Raw genomic sequence first — 19,539 nt, 5'->3', positions numbered from 1 at the left:
TTTTAGTGACGGGATTTGAAGAGAGTTGGCAGCCCACTGCTGTGGGGGTGTGGAGCTTGGAGGCCGCTCTCACAGAAGCCTCAGCCTCGAGCTTGGATGGAAGACCCAGTTTAGTCCTGCCCCTGTGCTGTGCAGTCTGGGCCGAGTGACAATTTCTCTGAGCCTCAGTGAGGCCGCTCTGAAGGTAGGAGAGTTTCCTTGCTCCCTGGGCCCCCAGGCCTGACCTTGGAGGACCAGGTTGCAGGGCCCAAGAGTGTTGGCTTGGGAGGCAGCCAGGGAGGTGTTGAGGTCATGGGTTTGCAACCAGATCTGGTTTTGAGCCCTGGTTCTGCTGGCCCTTTTTAGCTTTGTCATATTTAGTCATATTGAGCACTTCCTCCCTCTGAGCCTTGGGTTTCCCTTCTAAAACATGGGATCTTGACATCTACCTCTCCAGGTGTGTCAGGTGCAAAGGAGGTATTGAATGGAAGGGCCTCGACATGCGTCTAGACACCCAGAAGCCCTGGGGCTCTGAGGCACCTGAGGCTGCAGGAGAGGGTGAGGGCGGGGCTGCCCCCAGGGGGCGCTGGAGCCCCTGGGCAGAGGAAGAGATGCTCTTGGTGGCCTCCAGGTGATCCTGACTTCAGGAGGCCAGAGGGGGGCTGAGAAGGAAAAACCCGAAGGTGGGGGAAGGAAGAGAGCATTAGGACTTCAGTCTGCAGGCAGGAGGCCTCCCAGGTGCGCAGACGTGCGAGACACGCGGGTGTGGATATACAATCGTCTTCACCGACGCAGACACTTCTGAGATGCCCTACTCCATGCACAGATCTCGACACCCGGCTGAGCACCGTGTACAGATACCTGCGTGATATGCCCAAGCAAGCCAGCCCCCAGGGCTAGTGCCATAGACGCACACGCAGGCGCACACACTCATACTCCCCAGGGTACTCTAAGGGAGCTTGAGACCTCAAGGAACACACTTTGAGAACCAGATCCCTTGAGTCTCTGCCATCTTCATACCCCTACCCCCGCCCCCATCTCCCCCGGATCCCAGGGCCATGTCTGGCCCCAAGTCCTCATTATTCTTCAGGGTTTGGCCTCAGCTCCTTCATTCTCCCTGTCACATTCCCTTGGGTGCATGCACCCACCTTGTGCCTCAGTGACCATCTACCTGGTTGTTGAACACCTGGGTGCTCAGTTCTGGTCCTTTGAGGCTCAGCCCTTCCCACGAAAGACATCTCTTGGATGCTCCAGAGACCCTCATCTCCACGTGCCCCAGACCAGAGAGCTCCAGGAACCCCCGGCTCAGTGACCCAGGAACCTAGATGTTGACTTGACTCCCCTCTCTCACCAGTACCTCTGGTATCAGCACTGGTACCAGCCGAGTCAAAGCCATCATCACCTGTAACCTAGGTAACCCAGTTGACCCCCTTTGTCTCCATCCAGTCTACCTGACCTAATTGGATTTATTCTCCAGTCGGCAGCAAGACCCTGGATACCTGGCCTTGCCTCCGGCCTCATTGCTTCTCCCTACCCCTAAACTTAGCTATTCTTACACGTTGGGAGATTCACAAGATTTTGCCTGCCCCTGAGGTTTTGTACAAGCCTGGAGCACTCACAGATACTTCTCATCACCCCCTAGCCCTCCCATGCCGACCTCAGCTTAATATATAGTTTCTTCTAGGAAGCCTTCTATGATGCTCCATCCCTCCAGATGAGGTTGGGTGCCCCTGTAACAACTGAGCTCACACCACACTATCTACCTCCTGCAGGCAGGGACCTGCCCCAGTTCTCAGCCTAATGGCTGGGCTTAAGGGGCCCTTCATATTGGCTGGTTGAATACGTATTGGGAAATGGGATGGAGTGAGACGGGAAGGATGCGTTTGTTTCAAGGATGGAGCTGGGTCGGGGCTGGGATAGGACAAGGATGGGGAAATGAAGATTATGGGACGCGACAAGGAATGTGTTGGGCAAGACTGAGGACCCGAGTTTCTCCCTCCGTGACCTGCTGTCCCTGGTGCCTGTTGAGAAATCTGCTAATGTCTCATGCAGGACGGGCTTGGGCCCCGCACAGCCCCTCCCCCCAAGGAAAGGCATCACAGGCGTGTACAGGTTGGTTTATTTACAAATATACTGATGTCTCATCTTTTTTTGTTGTTTCCATTTTCTGATTTTGTGGGAAGAGGCGGAAGGTGAGAGTGGAGGGCAGGGTGGGGGTGGTGATGTGGTAAACGCTAATAAATAATTTAACAATGACAAGTTATTAAATAAAATGTGTCTGGGGATGGCGGGTGGACAGTGAGAGTCTGTACAAGAAAAACAGGAATGGCCGGTGGCCTGGTCCCCACACCCAGCTGTGCTGGGCTCCCTCGGGACCTCCGGTAGGGGCAGGGGCACAGCGGAGAGGCCCCTTGGAAACTGCAGCATCCAAGGGCCAAATGTTGGTGGGTCCTTCCTGCTCCCTGGGCCCCCAGGCAGTGTGTCTGTGAGTGTGGGTCTGTGAGCCTCCGTGTGCATCTGGGTGTGAGTGTGTGTGTCTGTGTGCGTGCGTGTGAGCATGGACCCCCTTCCCCCGGGGGCAGAGTGAGTCCCAGAGCTGCAGGTTGTCCCAGATGGGAGGTGAGATCTCACCTCAGGTGGTGCCCAGACCGCAGGCTGGGGCCAGGGAGGCATCAGCCAATTCTCCTTCCCCCAAGCCTCACTGCTCTGGCCCTGCTCATCTGGACATGGTGGGTCTCCCACCTCACCTCCTCCAGGAAGCCTCCCAAGATGCCCAGCACTTACACTGGCCCCTTCTCTATGGGCTCTGCTGGCCCCATGTTCTGACCCTTAGAACCACAGTGTCCCTCTGTCCATGTGGCCTCCCTGGAAGGCTACGTGGTGGCAGAAGCCTGCCTTCCTGTCCCAGCCTTCACTTGCTGTGTTACCTGGGGCAGATTCCTCCCTCTCTCTGAGCCTCAACTTCTCCACAGGGAAGCAGAACTCGGCTTTTCCCCAACACTCCCCCTCCCCTCTTCTCACTCTCTCCTTCCTCCAGAGACCAGACTGTCACCTCCCCCTTCCCTGGGCTTCTGACCCAGCTACCATGTGGTGGTGGTCCCACTCTGAGGCAGAGGTGGGGTGCTCCTGGCTACTCATGTCCCCCACCCCAAATCAAGGCCGCGCTTCCTACATGAAGTGGGAAGAGTTAGATCATCTCGGCCCCAGACCCCGGTGAGCCTGCTCAGCTCTGTGTGCCTCTGCTGGGTGACCTTCTCTGAGCCTCAGGCTCCTCATCTGGGAAATGGGTCCCCAACAATGTCCACACAGGCCTGGGATGGAGTGTGTGTCTCTCCTCTGAGGAGAGAGCCCCTCAAGGGCAGGCCCTACCTCTCGCTCATCTGTGTCCCCTGCACCCAGCCCAGGGCCGGGCAGAGGGGGCATCAGAGCCTGGGGCACGGTGCAATGAAGAAGTTACCTAAACTGGCTGATGGGGCGTCTCTCGCAGAGGGGCTGAGGTCCCCCTTGCTTTACAATCTGTGGGTCGTGAGTGTGGGTGTTCTAGACCGGCTCCTGGAAGGGGCAGAGCCCAGTCTGGGCCTGTGCTTTGTGACGCCCCAGAGCGGCAAGTTTACTAACAAAAGTCATGCCCCATGACCTGGAGGTTGTTCACTAGATAAGGAGGATGAGGGCCTGTGTGGCATCCCTATTCTCAGCTCCAGCTCTGTCCCTGACTTGCCGAGAGAGGCCTTGTCCCTGGCCCTCTCCTGGCCCATGTTTTCCAGCTGCAGAATAAGGAGGTGGATTATTTGACCCATTCTTGAGGTTCCTTCCAACTTAAAGAGTCTGGGAGAGAAGGGCCAGGTCTCCTGAGGGGGGACATCCACTCCTGGGCCTGCCTCAAGTGCTCCCAGCACGATTCAACTGTGGGCACAAAAGGAGAAAGGGACCATCTCTTAAGAAACCAGAGTGGCTGCTGAAGGGACCAGTGGTGACTCAGGACCAGGAGATGGCACACAGCCTGGGTAAGCTGAGGCTGCAGAAGGACACAGGACAAAGTTCTGTGTGGAGCCAGAAGAGCCCAGAAGGCCCAGGCTGGCTGCTCCGGCCTGAGGAGTCCACCACTCAGGCTCAGGTCGCTCTGGAGGGGCTGAGGTCTCCCCAGAGGACAGAGAAGCAAAACCACAGAGGGGGTTGGTGCACTTCAAGGATCCCAGAGAGGGCCAGGCAGAGGGGCCCAAAGGTAGAGAGACACCTGCCATCCCATCTGCTCAAAGGCCGGACCAGGCAGACCTTAGGGTGATGGCCTAGGGCTTGGCATTAGAATGAAGAGCAGGGTGGTGAGCACTGGCTGAGGACACTGTGGCCTTCAAGGCCCATCGAGGGGTCACTGAGAACAGGGCCTATCAGCCTGACCTCACTTCCTCTTTTGAAGGGGTTAGAGTTGAGTAGATTGGGGACAGGGGTTGACACAGTGTATCTGGCTCCTAGTAGGGCCTTTGACAAAATGGTCCACACTCCTTGGCTCAGAGACACAGGGCCGACTCCTTACATTGGCAGATATGCTCAGGAGCGAGATCAAATCAGTGGTCACAGAGTTGGGGTGCAGAGAAACTCCACAGGCTGGACTGAATCAAATAAGAGGAAACATAACAAGAAAAAAAGTCAAGGTCCTTTGCTGGGTCTAAATAATAAGTGGCCTCCCCACACACAGAGAGAAGAGGGATGTGGCTTATCTGTCACACATGTGTGAGGGTCAGAGGATCTGGTTATAGAAGGGCAGGCTGAATTTCCAAGGTGATGTGGCCTAAACCACTCGCTGGATCTTGGGCCATATTAACAGAGGCAGGGTGCCTAAAGTGGGGGAGGTGATGGACCTACTCACTTTGGCTGGCTGATGACAGTGGGAAGACTGGGTTATATCGGCTCCACACCTTTAGAGGGAAAGCTGGAGCCAGGCTGGGGGGTATAGTTTTAAAAGGAAGAGCTGAAGAAGCTATAAAAGCCTGGCTTTGAGAAGCAAGGACTCAGGGTTGAAAAACGCAGAGGCAAAATCAGCAGAAAAGGCAGCTGACCTGGAGCCCAATGAAGTAGTGGGTTCCTTGTCATTGGAGGTATGCAAGGAGAGGCAGAGATGGCTTGGGCAGGAGCCAAACATCTGATGGAGTGCCAAGTGGGTGACCCTTGAGATACCTTTCCACCTGGAGGTTCTGCCATTTGGCCTGGTTCTACCTAGTTTGGGGGCCTCTGTCTCTGCCCTTGAAGCTGGTTGGGTCTGGGGTGCCCTGCCTGTCTAGGCAGCCCTCATCTGGGCCAAGGCTGAGATACATGTGTGTCCATGTGCTTCAAGCTCACCCCATCCTTTCCCATCCTCCCACCCCTCCTGTTGCTATGAGAGGGGGTCCCTGCCCTTATCTGGCCTCTTTCCCCTTCCTGACAAGGCAGGGCTGACCCGCAGAGGCCTCTCTGTCTTTTTCAGCATTTCTATGTATCTCTGTGCGTATCCACATGGGTGTGCCTTTAAGAGTGTGTGCGTTCATATGTATGTCTCCATCCCTTAGAGTCCACCTGGGCTCAGTGTACCCGCCCTCCCGCCCCCCTGATGATTCCCTCTCAGGGCAGAGCTGTGATGGGCTTGGCCCACCTGCCAGGCTCCTCCCCACTTCTGCTCCAGGCTCCTGTTGGAAGGGGCGATCCCAGGCTGGCAGGCCTGCCCCCAGAGGTGGGGGAGGTAGGCACCAGCACAGGGCACAGGTACACACGCTTTTCCAGGTAACAGGCACCTCACACACCACCGTCTTGGGCGTGCATGGGGGCCCTGCCTTGACCTAGGCCCCAGGCCATGGAGGTTGGCTTGACACAGAGAGGACGTTTAAAAAAATAGAGAGAATTTAAACTTCCCATAAAAGAGATGGGGAGGGGGAAGGAGGTGATGGAGGCGAGTGGCTGTCCTAGAGCTCTGGGTCCCTGGGGATGACATGGTCTCTGTGGGCAGGACACAGCCCCTGCCCAGTCCACGCCCATCTGCCTGTCTGGCCGTGCCCAGTGGGCATTTGAGCCAGGCCCGGTTGGCCGCAGGGAGGGCACTGTATGGCTGTCTGCAGAGTCTGTGCGGGCGGTGGGGCCAGGGGTGGCGAGGCTGGCCTCAGCGGCCCGCAGTCCCACCCAAGGACCCTTGCCCAAGCGTCCGTGCGGCCTGGCTGGCTCTCAGGAGGCGAAGTAGGAACTCTGCATGGAGTAGAGCCGGTCGATGGGGTTGCCCACGCGGGCCTGCAGGGAGCCCACATCCGAGGAGCCGAGGAAGCAGTCGCTGAGGCTGGTTAAGGAGGTATCGCTGTCGATGTCGTGGAAGATGGAGTCGTTCCCTGGGGGGCAGAGGGGGCATCAGCACCGGGGTGCGGGCTGGGGCTCTGGGGGCCCTGTTGGCCCTGCAGGCTGTTGGGCTGGAGGGGAGGAAGGGAAAGCGCCTGACCAGAGGGGCTAGAGGTCTGGGGTGGAGTCTCCAGGGCGCCCCCTCCGGGTCAGGAGGAGGCAGGTGAGCTGTGCTGGCAGGGCCTGCCTGGGCCCTGGGGCGGGAGGTGGCTGTCTCGGCCCCAGGCTTGCCGGGTCAGCCAGTGGGCAGGGCGGTGCCAGGGCTGCGGGAGGCGGGCAGCTTACCATAGGGGTTCATGTGGTCACCTGGCATTTGGGGTGGCGTGAGGCCCTGCTGGAAGGGGTCGCTGCTGCCATAAGGGCTCTGCTCCATGGCCACGATCTGCTGCTGCGGCGGGGCCAGCGGCGTGTAGGAGGCCATCATGCCCTCCATGCGACTCGACAGGACCTCTGGGGACACAGCACGCCCTCACTGACCGGCCTGGCTTGCCCCAACCTGGAGACCTCACAGGTGTACCCCAGCAATCCCTACTGACTTCCCATATGACCCCCCAGTCCAGGCTGCCCACTGCGTCCCCTCGGATCTCCTCTGGACTTCCCCAGCCCCTCCCCCTGCTGAGGTTCCCTGGGGCCTTCCAGGGCCACCTAACCCAGGTTTCTGACCACTGGCACCTTTCCCCAGATACTCACTCCAGCCTCTCTCCCAGAATTAGTTTATCCAAAGTCAGAGAGCCCTCCCTCCCCACCTCTCCCTTCCTCCAACAGCTCTGTCCGCCAACAGCTCACAGCCGGGGGAAGACAGACACCTAAGCAGCCAGCAGTGGCTCAACGTGTGCAGTGAGTGCCCTGCATCTGGAAGCATCAAGGTGGAGCCTGCACCCAGGCCAGTGAGGCTTAGGGAAGGAAGGCTTCCTGGAGGAAGGGGCCCTCCACCTCCATGTGACTTAAAGAACCAGCAGAGGTTCAACCAGCCTAGCAGGGGGCAGGCAGGCCAGGCTGAAGGACAGCAAAGGCAGAGGAGAAACTGCTGGGTGGGAGCAGGGAGTCCAGTCCATGGGGCCAGAGCATGAGGACAAGGGAAGGTCATGCGTGGGGAGAGAGATGATTCCCTGGGGCCCAAGCTGAGTGGGGGTCCCCTGAGGCTGCAGGAAGCCAGTGGAGGGTCTTAGCTGTGGAGGGACTGTGGACAAAGGCTGGGAGGGTGGAGGCCAGAGGCAGGGACCACTGGGAGGAGGGAGTTACAGGGAGGGGATGGGGTCCCAATTAAAGCAGATGCGGACAGACTAAGAGGGGCATAAAGGACACGGGACAAGAAGCCACTGCCCGACTACGTTACTGAGCAGACGCAGTGAGCGTAGGACAGGAAGACAGGAAGGGTCAGAGGCGACGCTCGGGTTCCCTGTGTGGGGGCTGGGTGGGTGGTGGTGCCATTTGCGGAGAGGGGTCGGGTAGGAGTGGGAGGTGTTTGTTGGGAACATTCTCAGGGAGGCCACATCCAGGGGGCAGCTGGGAACACCAGAGAATGAGACACAGCTTGGGAGCGGGCTGGGAGACCCGAGGGAGTGGCTGCAGCCCCAGGAGGCTGGGCGTCTCCAGAGAGGGAGCAGAGAGAGAAGACAGGAAGCCCTGGGCTCTGAGGTCACAGCCATGAAGTCCTGGGTCCAGCCTGGGACCCTGGTCTGCCCCCAGAGTCCTGAGTAGAAAGGGCTGCCCACCAATGCCCTGGCATCTGCCTCGGAGCTCCCATCCCACCGGGGAGCCCGCCCCTGAGGCCCTGTGCCCTCCCTTCAAGGCCTTGAAGGCTCCATGTTCCCAGGCCGCCTGGGAGGCCAACCCCGGCCCACAATGTGGAAACAGCATTTGGGCAAAGCGCAGTTCACCCTGGACTCCTCAACAGCCTGCAGGCTTTCTTTGGAGATTTCTCTGGAGAATTCCACTGAATTCTATTGTGGGCAGCAGAGTGAGTGGTCATGTCAAAAGCAGAGGCTCAGGAGCCCCACACTTGGGGCTGAGGTCTGGATTTGCCCCTAACTAGCTGAACGATCCCAACCAGTCCCTTAGTCTCTCTGAGCCTCAGTCTCCTCATCTGAGAGATGGGATGTAACGATGCCCTTCCTCTCGGGGAGCTGTGAGAATTAAGTAAGACTGAGTGAGTTGAACGGTGGAAACAGTGCCTGGCACAAAGCAAGGGTGCATAGATGTCAGTTTTAAATATGGAAATTCAGCCACCCCTCTGGGCTGCCATCTCTCCTCCTGTGTCCCTCTCTACTTCACTGATCTCAGCAGGTTCCAAGGCAGCAGCTGCCTGAGCTCTGATGGCCTTGGCAGAAGGTTTCCCGGGAGACTGAGCCCCGCCCCGGCCCCGCCCCGGCCCCGCCCCGGCTCACCTTGGCCCAGCCGCTGGGAGTTCTGCTGTTCCTGCTGCTGCTGGTGCCGCCGCGCCAACTTCTTCATCTGCAAGAGACACGGGACACAGGACGTGCCAGGCGCCTCCCAGCCCCCATTCATTCCCAGCCCCACCCACACCAGGCACCCCCGTCTTCTGCCTGCCCACCTCCCCACCCCACCCTGCCCAGCGCAGAGGCAGGTGGCCTGTGCTCACCTTTGCTCTTTGGTTCTGAAACCAGACCTGGACCACGCGCACACTGAGGCCCGTCTCCGCCGCCAGCGTCTCCCGGACCTGCCGGGCGAGAGGGAGACGGTCAGGTTTGGGGGTGGGCAGGGGGGACTTCAGGATGGCTGGGGAGGTGGAGGGATGTCCCAGCCCCCTGCAAGAGTGGAAAGGGTGGTGACTGGAAAGGCAGCGGGTGTCGGGGTGTCAGCCCCCACCCCACCCCAGCCGCCCCTCACCTTCCGGCAGGGCTTGGAGGAGACCTCGAAGGAGGCCTTGAAGGCTCTTCGCTGCTGCGTGGTGAGGATGGTCCGGGGCCGCTTGGGCCTCCGCGGATCCTTCCCATCGTCCCCGCTGCCCTTACTCTGGTTGCCCTGTCCCTTGGCTGGCTTCATGTCCCCATCCTCGTCCTCGCTCTTCACTGTGGGGGACACAACTCAGCCAGTCAGACTTTTATCCTCAGGCAAGCTGCCGCCCGATGGGATCCCATCACCTGCCCACACCTGCCCTGACTCCCCAGGGCCCTCAGGGTAAAGACCATCCCTCCCCTGGCCCACAGGCCCTGCCTTGTCTAGTCTCCCATCTCCTGTCTGTCCCCTGGCCCATTCCCTGTGTGTCCCCTTCCTTGGCACACACTCCTTACTTCCTCATCTGGGGCCCCTGGGGAGACCTGAACCCAGGCCCCTAGACCTGCTCTGCTGACCACACAGGCAGACATACACAGGAAGGCACCCAGGTGAGCAGACACAGACACACACACACATGGATGCACACGTGTGCAGGGGGCAGAGATACAGGCCCATGTGGGGACAGGTATGGACTCTGCAGGATAACCAGGTGCACACACATGGCCGTGCACATGCCTCTGTGTGTGGACACACGGACGGGAGCACGATTTCACTGATGCTCACACACGGCCAATCTGCCCACAGGCCCCCAAGGAGAGATGCTGGCGTCTGTGTTCATTCTGGCCCTGGGCTTCCCCTGACCCATCTTGCCTGGGACCCACCTTGTCCTGTCGGCCTCCAGAGCCTGGGAGACCCCAGCCCAGCATGCCAGCCTTTGAGAAAACTAGTTCCCATGCTGTTGGCCCAGCCCCAGCCAGGGCTCAGGGCACAGAGAGGAGCCTTCTTCTTTGGAGCTTCCAGGGACTAAGAACTGATAGGCAAAGATACACATTCCAGATGTTCTCACACAGGAGTGTTCATAACCATGGCACACTTGCACACACGTGCACACACGTGCACACACACACAGGTGCATGCTCACAGGCGGGAACATTCAGGTATGCACACATCTGAACAGGCGCACACACCTGCACGCAGAAGCATTTCTACTCACCCAGGGACACACTCAGACCCACCATGCACACAAAGCCATTTCCAGGCCTGAGTGTGGGTCTCAGAGATGTCAGCCCCAGACAGACAGCAGAGCCTCCCCCCTCCCCACGCCCGTGCCTTCTGCTGACCCCAAGTCTGAACTGGTCTCCTTTCTCCCGGCCCATCTTCCTCGGAGCATGAGCCTCTGGGGAGGGGGCCTCCCTCCGAGACTCCCTCCCAGGGCCTGGTACAAATGTGCCAATGGCACCTGGCTGACTTCTGCTCTCCCCCAGTCCAGGTAGCCTGGCTGCAGTGCTGCCCCACCCAGGGATGGACAGAGGGACAGATAGGTGGGGGGCTCACACCTCTTCCAAGGGCCTCCAAGATCTTCTGGATGGTCAGGTCCTGTGACTGTCGGCTCCGGGTTCCCCCACCGGGCCTGGCAGACCAGGGCACCTCCTCCCCACACCCCCTGTTCCAGTCTGTCCCCACCACCCCTAGGAATGACAAGGCACCAGTCCCTCCCTGGCTTTTCCCTCCTTAAGACTTGTTCCTGGCTGGCTCCGCCCTTCCTGCAAGGAGGGCTCCAAACTGGCAAAATCTTTGGGGGCTGGAATAGGGTAGAGGGGGCCTTTCCCACCACCACAGAGGGCCTTGGTCTCCCCACAAAGCCAGGAAACAGGGACTAACTAGGGGTGCTGCTGCCCACTGCTGAAGGCTCTGGGGAGCTGATGGAGAGAGGACGTATCAGATCAGACACCTGCAGCCTGCAGACCTAGTGCTGGCAGAGACCCCTGTGGTGCTGTGCTGTGGTGGGGCCACAGCAAGAAAGAATGAGGGTGAGGGTGCTGGGCCAGAGAGCAGGGTGGGGTGTGCACCTGTGTGCAAACCACAGTACACATGAGTACGTGGAAAATTTATTTACTGCATGTGTGTTGGGGCACGTGTGCACGTGTTTACATGCGTATACACGTGTGTGTGTCCCTGGGTGTGGCCTTTTGCATGCTCAGGCATGGAAGTGCACGTCTACACACGTACATGTGTCCAGCTATTTGCACTCTTGGCATGGGTATCCACACATGCATTTTACATGTTGGTGTGTGTCCATCTGTGATCGTGTGCACCTACACATGTGCACGAGCACGTGTGCCTTGGTGATAGTGTCCAGGTGCACTTGTGTGCCTGTGGGGCTGTGCGCACATGTCCGTGTGCACCCAGACATGTGCATGTGTATATGTGAACACATCAGTGCACACATACATGGGATGTGGGTGCAGTGTCTGTGTGGAGCTCGGGTCCTGGGGCCAGCGGCCGACTTCTGCAGGTGTGGCCCTCCATGGCATGCTGCCAAGCCCCTCTCCCTGCCGCCTGCCCCAGCTCCAGCCCTGGCTCACCAGAGTCAGACTCATCGGGGCTCACGGAGCTGAGCAGGTCCTTCTCCTTCTCGTAGTCACCCTTGCACAGCAGCTGGCCCTCCTTGAGCACAAACTCGTCGCCCTTGCGTAGCTGCCGCTCACACACGCAGCAGCAGAAGCAGCCCAGGTGGTACACGCACTCCAGTGCCCGCATCACAAATTCAGTGGGGGCGATCTTCTCCATGCAGCCGCTGCACTTGGCCGCGAAGAGCCTGCAGGTGCACAGAGTGGGCACACTGGCTGGAGTCAGGGGTTCCTCCCAGAGGCACTGCCCAGGAAGGCCTCTTCCTCCCGCCACCCTGACCCTCCAGCCCAAGTGGGAGAGGCCCTCCCTGGGCACAAAGCCAGACAGTAGGAGCCCTACCCCTTGGCTTGCAGGGTCCTGGCTCATGGTGGGCACTGGGCATCCTGCCCAGAGGTGCCCTCTTCTGGGAGCAGTAGCTCAGGGCCCTTCCCGCCCAGAGACACAGTGGCCACTAGAGGGCAGAGTGCAGGGTCAGCCTCCACCTTCCCCGAGAGCCAGGTCGGCCCCTGCCCTGAGGGGAAGGACAGGCAGCCCACAGGTCCCATCCACCCTCACTCCAGGACCTGCTCTGCCTCCTAGCTGCCCTACCCTCTCCCCCACATCCAAGCCATCCCCAGGCCTGTCCAACCCACCACCCAGCCTGGGCCCCTTGTCTCCTGCCTGAGAGCTGCTTCTGTGCCCTCCCTGGGTTCCTGGTCCTTCCAACCCTTCAACTCAACTTCCAGAATGAGAGCCAAAGGGATCTGGCTAAAACACACATTTGATCATGCTGCTTCCCTGCTCCAGACTCTTCCATGGCTCCCTAGTGCCCTCAGGAGAGCCTCCAAGCTCATGAGTCTGACACTCAGACCCTTCACAATTCTGCCTCTTCTCTCATCCCTCTGCTCCCCGAGGCTGTGGCCCCGTGGAACAGCCTGCAGTCTCTCCAGAGCACCATCACACTGGCCTTTTGACCTGTGCTTTCTCTGACCCTCACACTTGCTTGTCCCTCATTTCAGCTGAGAAATCTCCACCATAAACAGATATTCATGGAGCACATACAGCCTACCAGCCACTCTTCTAAGCACTCTTCGTGCAGAAATGCATTCAATCCTTGTAACAAACCCTACGAGGCAGGAACAAATATTCATCCCATTTTAGAGATAAGGAAACTGAGGTGCTGAGAGGCGGAGTCACTTGCTCAGGGTCGCGTGGGTAGTAAGTGACGGAACTGGCTCTGCGCCTGGGCTTGGTACGGTCCTTCCATGACAGAGAGGATCCATCTTCCATCTCCGGAGACAAAGCCGGGGGTGGGGTGAGGGGGTCTCCTTGCCTCTGGCGAGTGTACAGAGGAGTCTAAAAAGCATGGCTGCGCCTCTCCCCAGACCTACTGACCGCTCCTCCAGGCCCCCATCCCTATCACGTGCCCTGCTCTGTGGGAACTCAGCCTCAACAACACTTTGATGGAAAAATTTATGAAGAATCAAATTATTGCTGCTGGGAGGGAATTAAAACCATTTTTCATTCCCCGCGTCCCCGGGCCACGTCTGCGGGCGCCACCTTGGGAGCACTGCGCACATCCCATCCCTCTTTATGGCCCGCCATCACAGGCACAGATTACAGCTGCAATTCTCTACTAATCGGTTCTGGAACAGAAATGGCCATAAATGCAAGGCTCTCAGCCTGCCTCCCTTCCCTGGGCTGCCATCAGCACCGCCCACAGCAAGCTGGTGGGGCGCAGTGGACAGGGCCAATCCGAGCTCTGCCTGCTGCCCTTGCACCAGCCAGGGCATTCAAATTGGGGGCACCCCAGCAACCCCTGCCATCCACTTCTAGTCTACCCAGCAGGCTCCTACTCATCCTGCAATGCCCAACTCCAATGCCACCTCCTCTGGGAAGCCTTCTTTGAAGCCCGAGTCTTGAGGAGGTGGCCTCCTCTATGCTCATCTCAGGCCTCAGTTCCCTTTACTGTAAAATGGGGATGTCAACAGGACCTCCCTCAAAGGGCTATTGTCAGGGTTCAATGATATTGAGCGTTTAACTCGATGAATAAGTACCACATCAGAGTGAGAGCGCATGCCCCATCAGCTCCCAATCCTACACAGGTCTGCCTGATCCTTAAGGAAACCTCAGTGAGTGTTCGAGAAGCAGGTGAGTGAAGGCTTCGCAGGTGCAGAGGCTAAGGCAGACAGAACTCTATTGGCCCACAGAGCTTCACAAGATGAATTCATCTCCAATTTGGCCCTTTGGCTGAAGACCTTTGTTCAGGGTGCAACCCACCCAACTGTCCATGGCACCCTAGGCAGAGGCCCCTAGAGGTCCTCCAGCTCTACCAAGGGGCTGGGGAAGGAGCCAGGTTTGCAGAACCTGCTGCTCTGACATGGAAGACCCTTCTGTCTCCTCTCTCCCAGTGTCTCTCTGACCCCTCCCCACACTCTACCTCCTGACCCAGGGGCCTCACTCAGGGCTGTGGCCCCCAGGCTGACAGGGGATGGCTGCATCTGTGCCACTTGGCAGGACCAGAGCCCCAGGCTGGGTTGGTACACCTTGGGTGGCTCCCAAGGAGGTGGCTCTCTTAGTCAGCGGGAGGGTGCAGCAAGGGGGTTGACCTGCATTTGCAGGCACCGCCACCAAGCAGGCTCCGTTCAGAACTGCCGCGCTAATGCCTTGGCAGCAGGGGGTCGATTGCTACTTTCTCCAAACTCATCAACACAATCTATTATTAATACTTCTCCAAAGGCTCGGCGCCGCCATTACGGAGGCAGCGCCAGCCACTCGGGGCATCATCTGTTATCTAGATTGCAAAAACTCGGGAAATAAAACAAACTGTGCACACTTTATAAACGGAATGTGCCATCCGTTTGGTCTCCAAGCATCTCTCCAACCAATAAAACATCGGGGGGGATGCATGAAATACTTGCTCCCAATTACAGGCTGCCTTTGTCTACCGTGCCAGGGTGAGAGCTACTAACGGCATGTGTGGGCGGGCTTGGGGCACCAGCAGCGTGCCCCCTTCTTTGTGCGCCCCCACGCCCCCTCCTCGATCCCTCCCACCATGAAGGATTGCTGGAACCAGCCATCAGGAAGCAGCCCCAGCCACAGGCGGATGGCCCTGTAATCAGATGGACTCAGGTTCAATGCTTGTTTCTACCACTTGATGGTTTGTAACTGGGCAAGTAATTTCCTCTCTCGAGGTCTCAGCTTACTTATCTGTATAATGGGCTCAACAACACTGCCTGTTTCTCAGTGGGAAAATGTAGGGAGCTCAGGATAAAGCTGCCAGCACAGAGCGGGTGGTCAAGGGGCATAGGCAGGCTTCCCGTGAATGCTGTACAGAAGCTACAGATATTGGCCAGAGATACAGAACTGCTCAGGCTGAAAAGCTCCGAGTCTTCTTGCCTCCCTCCCCCTCCTGCCCCCGAGGGGCTCCTGGATCGGGAGCTCAGGTCCTGCTCTCAATCATGACTGGCTCTGTGACCTTGGGCAAGTCTGAGCCTCATTTCCTCATCTGTAAGAAACAACAGTCCCCACTCCCCAGAACTGAGCAGGGCATTCCTGATGGGTGTGTTTTTCCTTCTCACACTTGGGCTGGGAGGCCAAGACGGGGCAGGCCCTGGGGTCAGTGGATGGGAGGAGCTACCTGTGGCCTCCCCTCTAGCTGCCCCACCCTCTTGGCACCAATCCCCTCGATCTGGCTCCTCCCCTAATCTGGAAACTCCAAATCTAGACAGCAGCTTCATGACCACATCACAGACACACAGGCTTGATAGCAACCCACACAGTCCCCGTTCCCATTCTCCATATAAACTGCTGACCCTTTCCTCACGCTATCCCTACAACCTAGAATGCCGTTCCCCCTCTCCCAACTTTTGCCCAGCAAACGCCTGCTTATTTTGAAGGAGTTAGCTTGGGCATGCTTTTCTCCAGGAAGCTCTCTTCTCCTCTCCAGTCTTAGATCAATGTCCCCCCCACCCCCCCACTACTGTAAAACGTATTCTACAGATTCCACTCTACCTCTTTCCAGGTCCACCTTCCCCACAGTCACCTGTGTCTTTAATGCTGAGCACAAGCCCCCATACACACTAAGGTGAGCAGTAACTGTTTGTTGAATGAATGTTAAACCAACCAATATAGTCCTGTTTGGCGTGTGAGGCAGGGCGTCAGTCCCCACCCCCAAACTGGTCTGGTGGGAGCCACCTGAGGAGACAGTGCTACCTGGGAAGGAGCGGGGGCAGGCAGCCTGGAGTTCTTTCCTGGCTCCATAACTTTTTCCCTGTGTGACTTTGGTCAAGACATTTAACCTCTCTGAGCCTCTATTTCTTTATCTGTAAAAATGGGAACGATGGTACCTACTTACAGGGTTGTTGGGAGGGCTGAATGTGTGTGAAGCCCTTGGCCCCGTGCAGGCATGAAGAAGGCATTCCACAAGAGCTGGCGTCTGTCTTTCTTTTATTCCTTATGAGTCCAACATGCCTTTGTCAATTACCTTCACTGGGGTCTCCCAGTGGTCTCTGGAAGCAGCCCAACCACACCTCCCTCTCATGACCACCCTGGGTTCTGGATCGGTCCTTCTAGCTTCTGTCTGGCTGGGCTGGACAAAGCACCCCTGGCTCAGTTCTCTGTCTCTCTCATTAATATCATCGAGCTCAATTAACATCTAATGGCATCACCTCATCAAATCCCCACAAAACCCTAAAAGGAAGCTGCTGTTTCTATCCTCATTTCACAGACGAGCACAGGAAGGTGTAGAAGGCAGGTTCAAGGTCATACGGCAGGATCACCATATACTCCCTCCCTACTCCGTGCATCCAAATGTTTCTTCTCTCATCAATTACCCTTGCCCTTTGCTGTGAGTACCATGCCCACATCTGTGCCCTCCCCAAGAACATACCAAGTTCTTATTATCTGGCATAAGCCCAGCACCCAGTCGGTGTGGCTGAGTGGGTTTTTCTTAAACCAAACTGAACATCTCTCTCCCGCAAACACATCCTCCCTCTCCCAGGATCATCTGTGATTGCAGAGTAAGAAATTCCCTTTTTAGGGATGTCCTTCCCTTAAAGAGTCCCAGGCTATGACACACATCTCCATCTCCTGAGTTTTTACTGGTTTATGTGTTTAATGCTCAATTTATTAGACTCATAAAGCTAACAAACAAAACTTAGAAAACCAATTTTTTTCTGGAACATTTGAACATGGACTACAAATCTGAATAATTTCTCTTAAACCATTGACACCTGCAGAGATGCATACAGTACGGCTGATTCTTTTACCTCCGATAAAATCGGTTTTATCCAGCCTCTCCTCATGGGTCTTCAGCCCCAGATCTTGGAGTCCATATGACATGCACTGGGCTTGGAATCCTGGCTCTGTCACTTCCCAGCACTGGAACCCTACACCAGTCCCTTCTCCTCTCTCAGCCTCAGTGACCTCATCTGTCCAATGGGGATAATGGCTGGGCACATGAGACAGGCTCCATAAGTGGGGACCATGATTGCTGTCATCATCTCTCCCAGACTTTCCAGCACTGGTTCACTATCCTTGCCGAGTAGAAGCTCCTCCCTCTTCTCCTCACTGTACTGCCATTCCCAGACCCCCATCACTGCATTTTACAGTTTATGTAGCCCTTAGCTGGGTTCTCAGTTCAAGAGCTCCCAGCAGTTTTAAGATAAGCCCAAAGGTCTAATCATGGCATTCAAAGCCTGACTCTACCCCTTCATACCTGGCCTCCGGTACTCTGCTCCAGCTGCCATGCTTCTCATTGTTCCCTGAGCACAGTAAGTCCCTTCCTGCCTCCTTAGCACCAAAAATTTCATCTGACTCCAAGGCCTGTCTTCTTGCCCCCTTTCCTTTGCTTCTTATTGAACTCCTCTTCATCCTTCAAGACCCAATTCAAGTATCACCTCCTATGTGAAGCCTTTCCTGATACCCAAAGACCCAGATATTTATGTGTCTAAAGCCCCCACTGACCTAGAAATAAGGAACTGGGTCTAATTCAACCCCCTACCCTGGGCTCTGGCATTGAGTTGGTGGTTACTGAGTGTTTGTTGAATGAATGAATAACCTTGTGAGAAACGAAATGGGCAGTCAGGTAGGACAAGAGAACACTGGATATTCTGCTGCTGGGGGGTCTGAGGACACGGCCAGCTAGCAAGGTAAGTGAACTTTCCCTCCCCTGCCCCCTTCACAACTACACAAACTGGAGGCCAGTGTCCCAATTTTTTATCAACAAAATTCTATACATGCCTCCTGCTGAGCTGGGAATCCTTCAGTAACACCCCCGGCTGCACTCTCCTGCCTAGTACACAGGGAAAGCCCTGGGAGTGCCATGTTGGTATAAAATGACTCCTCTGACCATTAAGTGACTGGACCAGGCCTGGACACCGGACTCGAGGTGGGCCAATTGGCCCCTCTGTCCTATGTCCCCTCCTTCTCCTGCTCATTCAAGGGCTCTTTGTCAGCTCCCCATCCCCATCCTCATTCTCAGAGGAATGGCTTTCCACATCTCTAGCACCAGCTGTGTGGCTTTGGGTCATTCACATTCCTTTCTTTGAGCCTCAGTTTCCTCTTCTGTAAAATGGGGGTGCTGATCCCTCCTTCACTGGTGATTGAGAATCCTGTGAGTTTTACTGGATATGAGAAAGCCAAGCCCAGTGCCTGGCCCAGAGGGCATCTCTGCAGGTGTGTCTTCCCTTTCTTTCCCTAGTCTAAGTCTCATGTGGTCCCCAGTGTGGGCTCTGGAACCTTCTCGTCTACACCTCCAATTGCAGTCTGAAGCCCCTGATACACTATTGAACCTGAGTTCCCCCTGAGGTATGATCTTCTGGGAGACTCTTACCCAGAGCCGCACTGGGGACCAGGCAGATTCTGGGCCTGGTTTCTCTCAGGGCTTCTCCAGGCCTAAGTCCCACAGTCCCTGGAAACACTCCCTTCATGGGGACTGCAAGGCTTGGCGCCTGGAACTGAATACCCTGTCCCCACTGGCCAAACCTTCACTGATTCATACAGCAAACACCCAAGGAGGCTGACTCTGTGCCAGGCTTGTGCAAGATGCTTGGGGGACTGAGTCAGACCAAATCTTGTCCCCTGGGAGCTGGCACAATGCAGCATGTGCCTTGATGCGTTACACTCAGCAGGCTGGGGGAGCATAGAAAGGTATGCTAGTCAATCTGGAAGACAGCTGAGGACTTCCTGGAAGAGGCGACATGAACTTGGTCCTGGAAGCAGAAGGAATGGTCTGAAGAGTCTGAATCTCACCTCTGCCAATCCCAGCTGCCTGAACCTGGGCAAGCCATCTCTACTCACTGGCCTGTTCTCCAGCCTGAAAACGGGGACCACAATCCCCGCCCCTTACAGGTGATCACAATCACGTTTACCCTCTGTGCCACACCTTCAGAGGCTCGCGGCAGGATCCCAGGGCACTAACTGGGCCCCACATAGGAAGTGCTCAGTAGGCGGCTCGTGCTGTCATTGCTGCTGGGACTGTGGTGTCTGCAATGATACCTGTTGAAGGATAAGCTGGAGTTCCCAGGAGTCCAGGGGACAGGACTCCACACTCTTGGGGTTCCAGCTGCTGCTGCTGGAGACTGCTTGTCATTTGGAGGAGCTGATGGGGCGAGAGCAGGCAGAGGGAGCTGCCTGACTGCCTCCCTCCTGGACTCGTTGACATCTCCCCCACGTGCCTGCCGCGTCCTTATCATTCCGGGTGTAGCTGTTTTTTATTTTGAGACAAAAAGGGGCCTGTTGATGGGGCTCCAACTCAAACCAGCTGCAAACATCTGCTTTGATGCGGCGGCGGCGGGCCAGGCGGGCGGCGGCGGGAGCCGCAGGCGGGGGCCCCGGTGCGCCCGTCAATCACGCGGC

At 57.0% G+C, this 19,539-nt stretch overlaps 1 protein-coding gene across 2 annotated transcripts in view; it reads right to left on the bottom strand.

The window, feature by feature from the left end:
* Nucleotides 1–5,568: 5,568 nt before the first annotated feature.
* LMX1B (LIM homeobox transcription factor 1 beta) overlaps nt 5,569–19,539 on the bottom strand; it is a 77,655-nt gene continuing 63,684 nt past the window's right edge. The window contains exons 3-8 of one of the 2 annotated variants that reach the window (XM_074362238.1): nt 11,655–11,887; nt 9,181–9,362; nt 8,933–9,010; nt 8,718–8,784; nt 6,616–6,780; nt 5,569–6,323 (exon numbers count right to left, since the gene is read on the bottom strand). In XM_074362238.1, the coding sequence (XP_074218339.1) occupies nt 6,166–6,323; nt 6,616–6,780; nt 8,718–8,784; nt 8,933–9,010; nt 9,181–9,362; nt 11,655–11,887 (883 nt within the window). In that variant the 3' untranslated portion in view covers nt 5,569–6,165. The remainder of the gene's footprint in view (nt 6,324–6,615; nt 6,781–8,717; nt 8,785–8,932; nt 9,011–9,180; nt 9,363–11,654; nt 11,888–19,539) is intronic. The other variant, XM_074362239.1, reaches the window with a different exon arrangement.

Source organism: Camelus bactrianus, chromosome 4 (assembly GCF_048773025.1).
Source record: "Camelus bactrianus isolate YW-2024 breed Bactrian camel chromosome 4, ASM4877302v1, whole genome shotgun sequence".
NCBI lineage: Eukaryota > Metazoa > Chordata > Mammalia > Artiodactyla > Camelidae > Camelus > Camelus bactrianus.
Note: the sequence above shows the minus strand (reverse complement) of the source record. Positions and strands in the feature narration are given on the sequence as shown.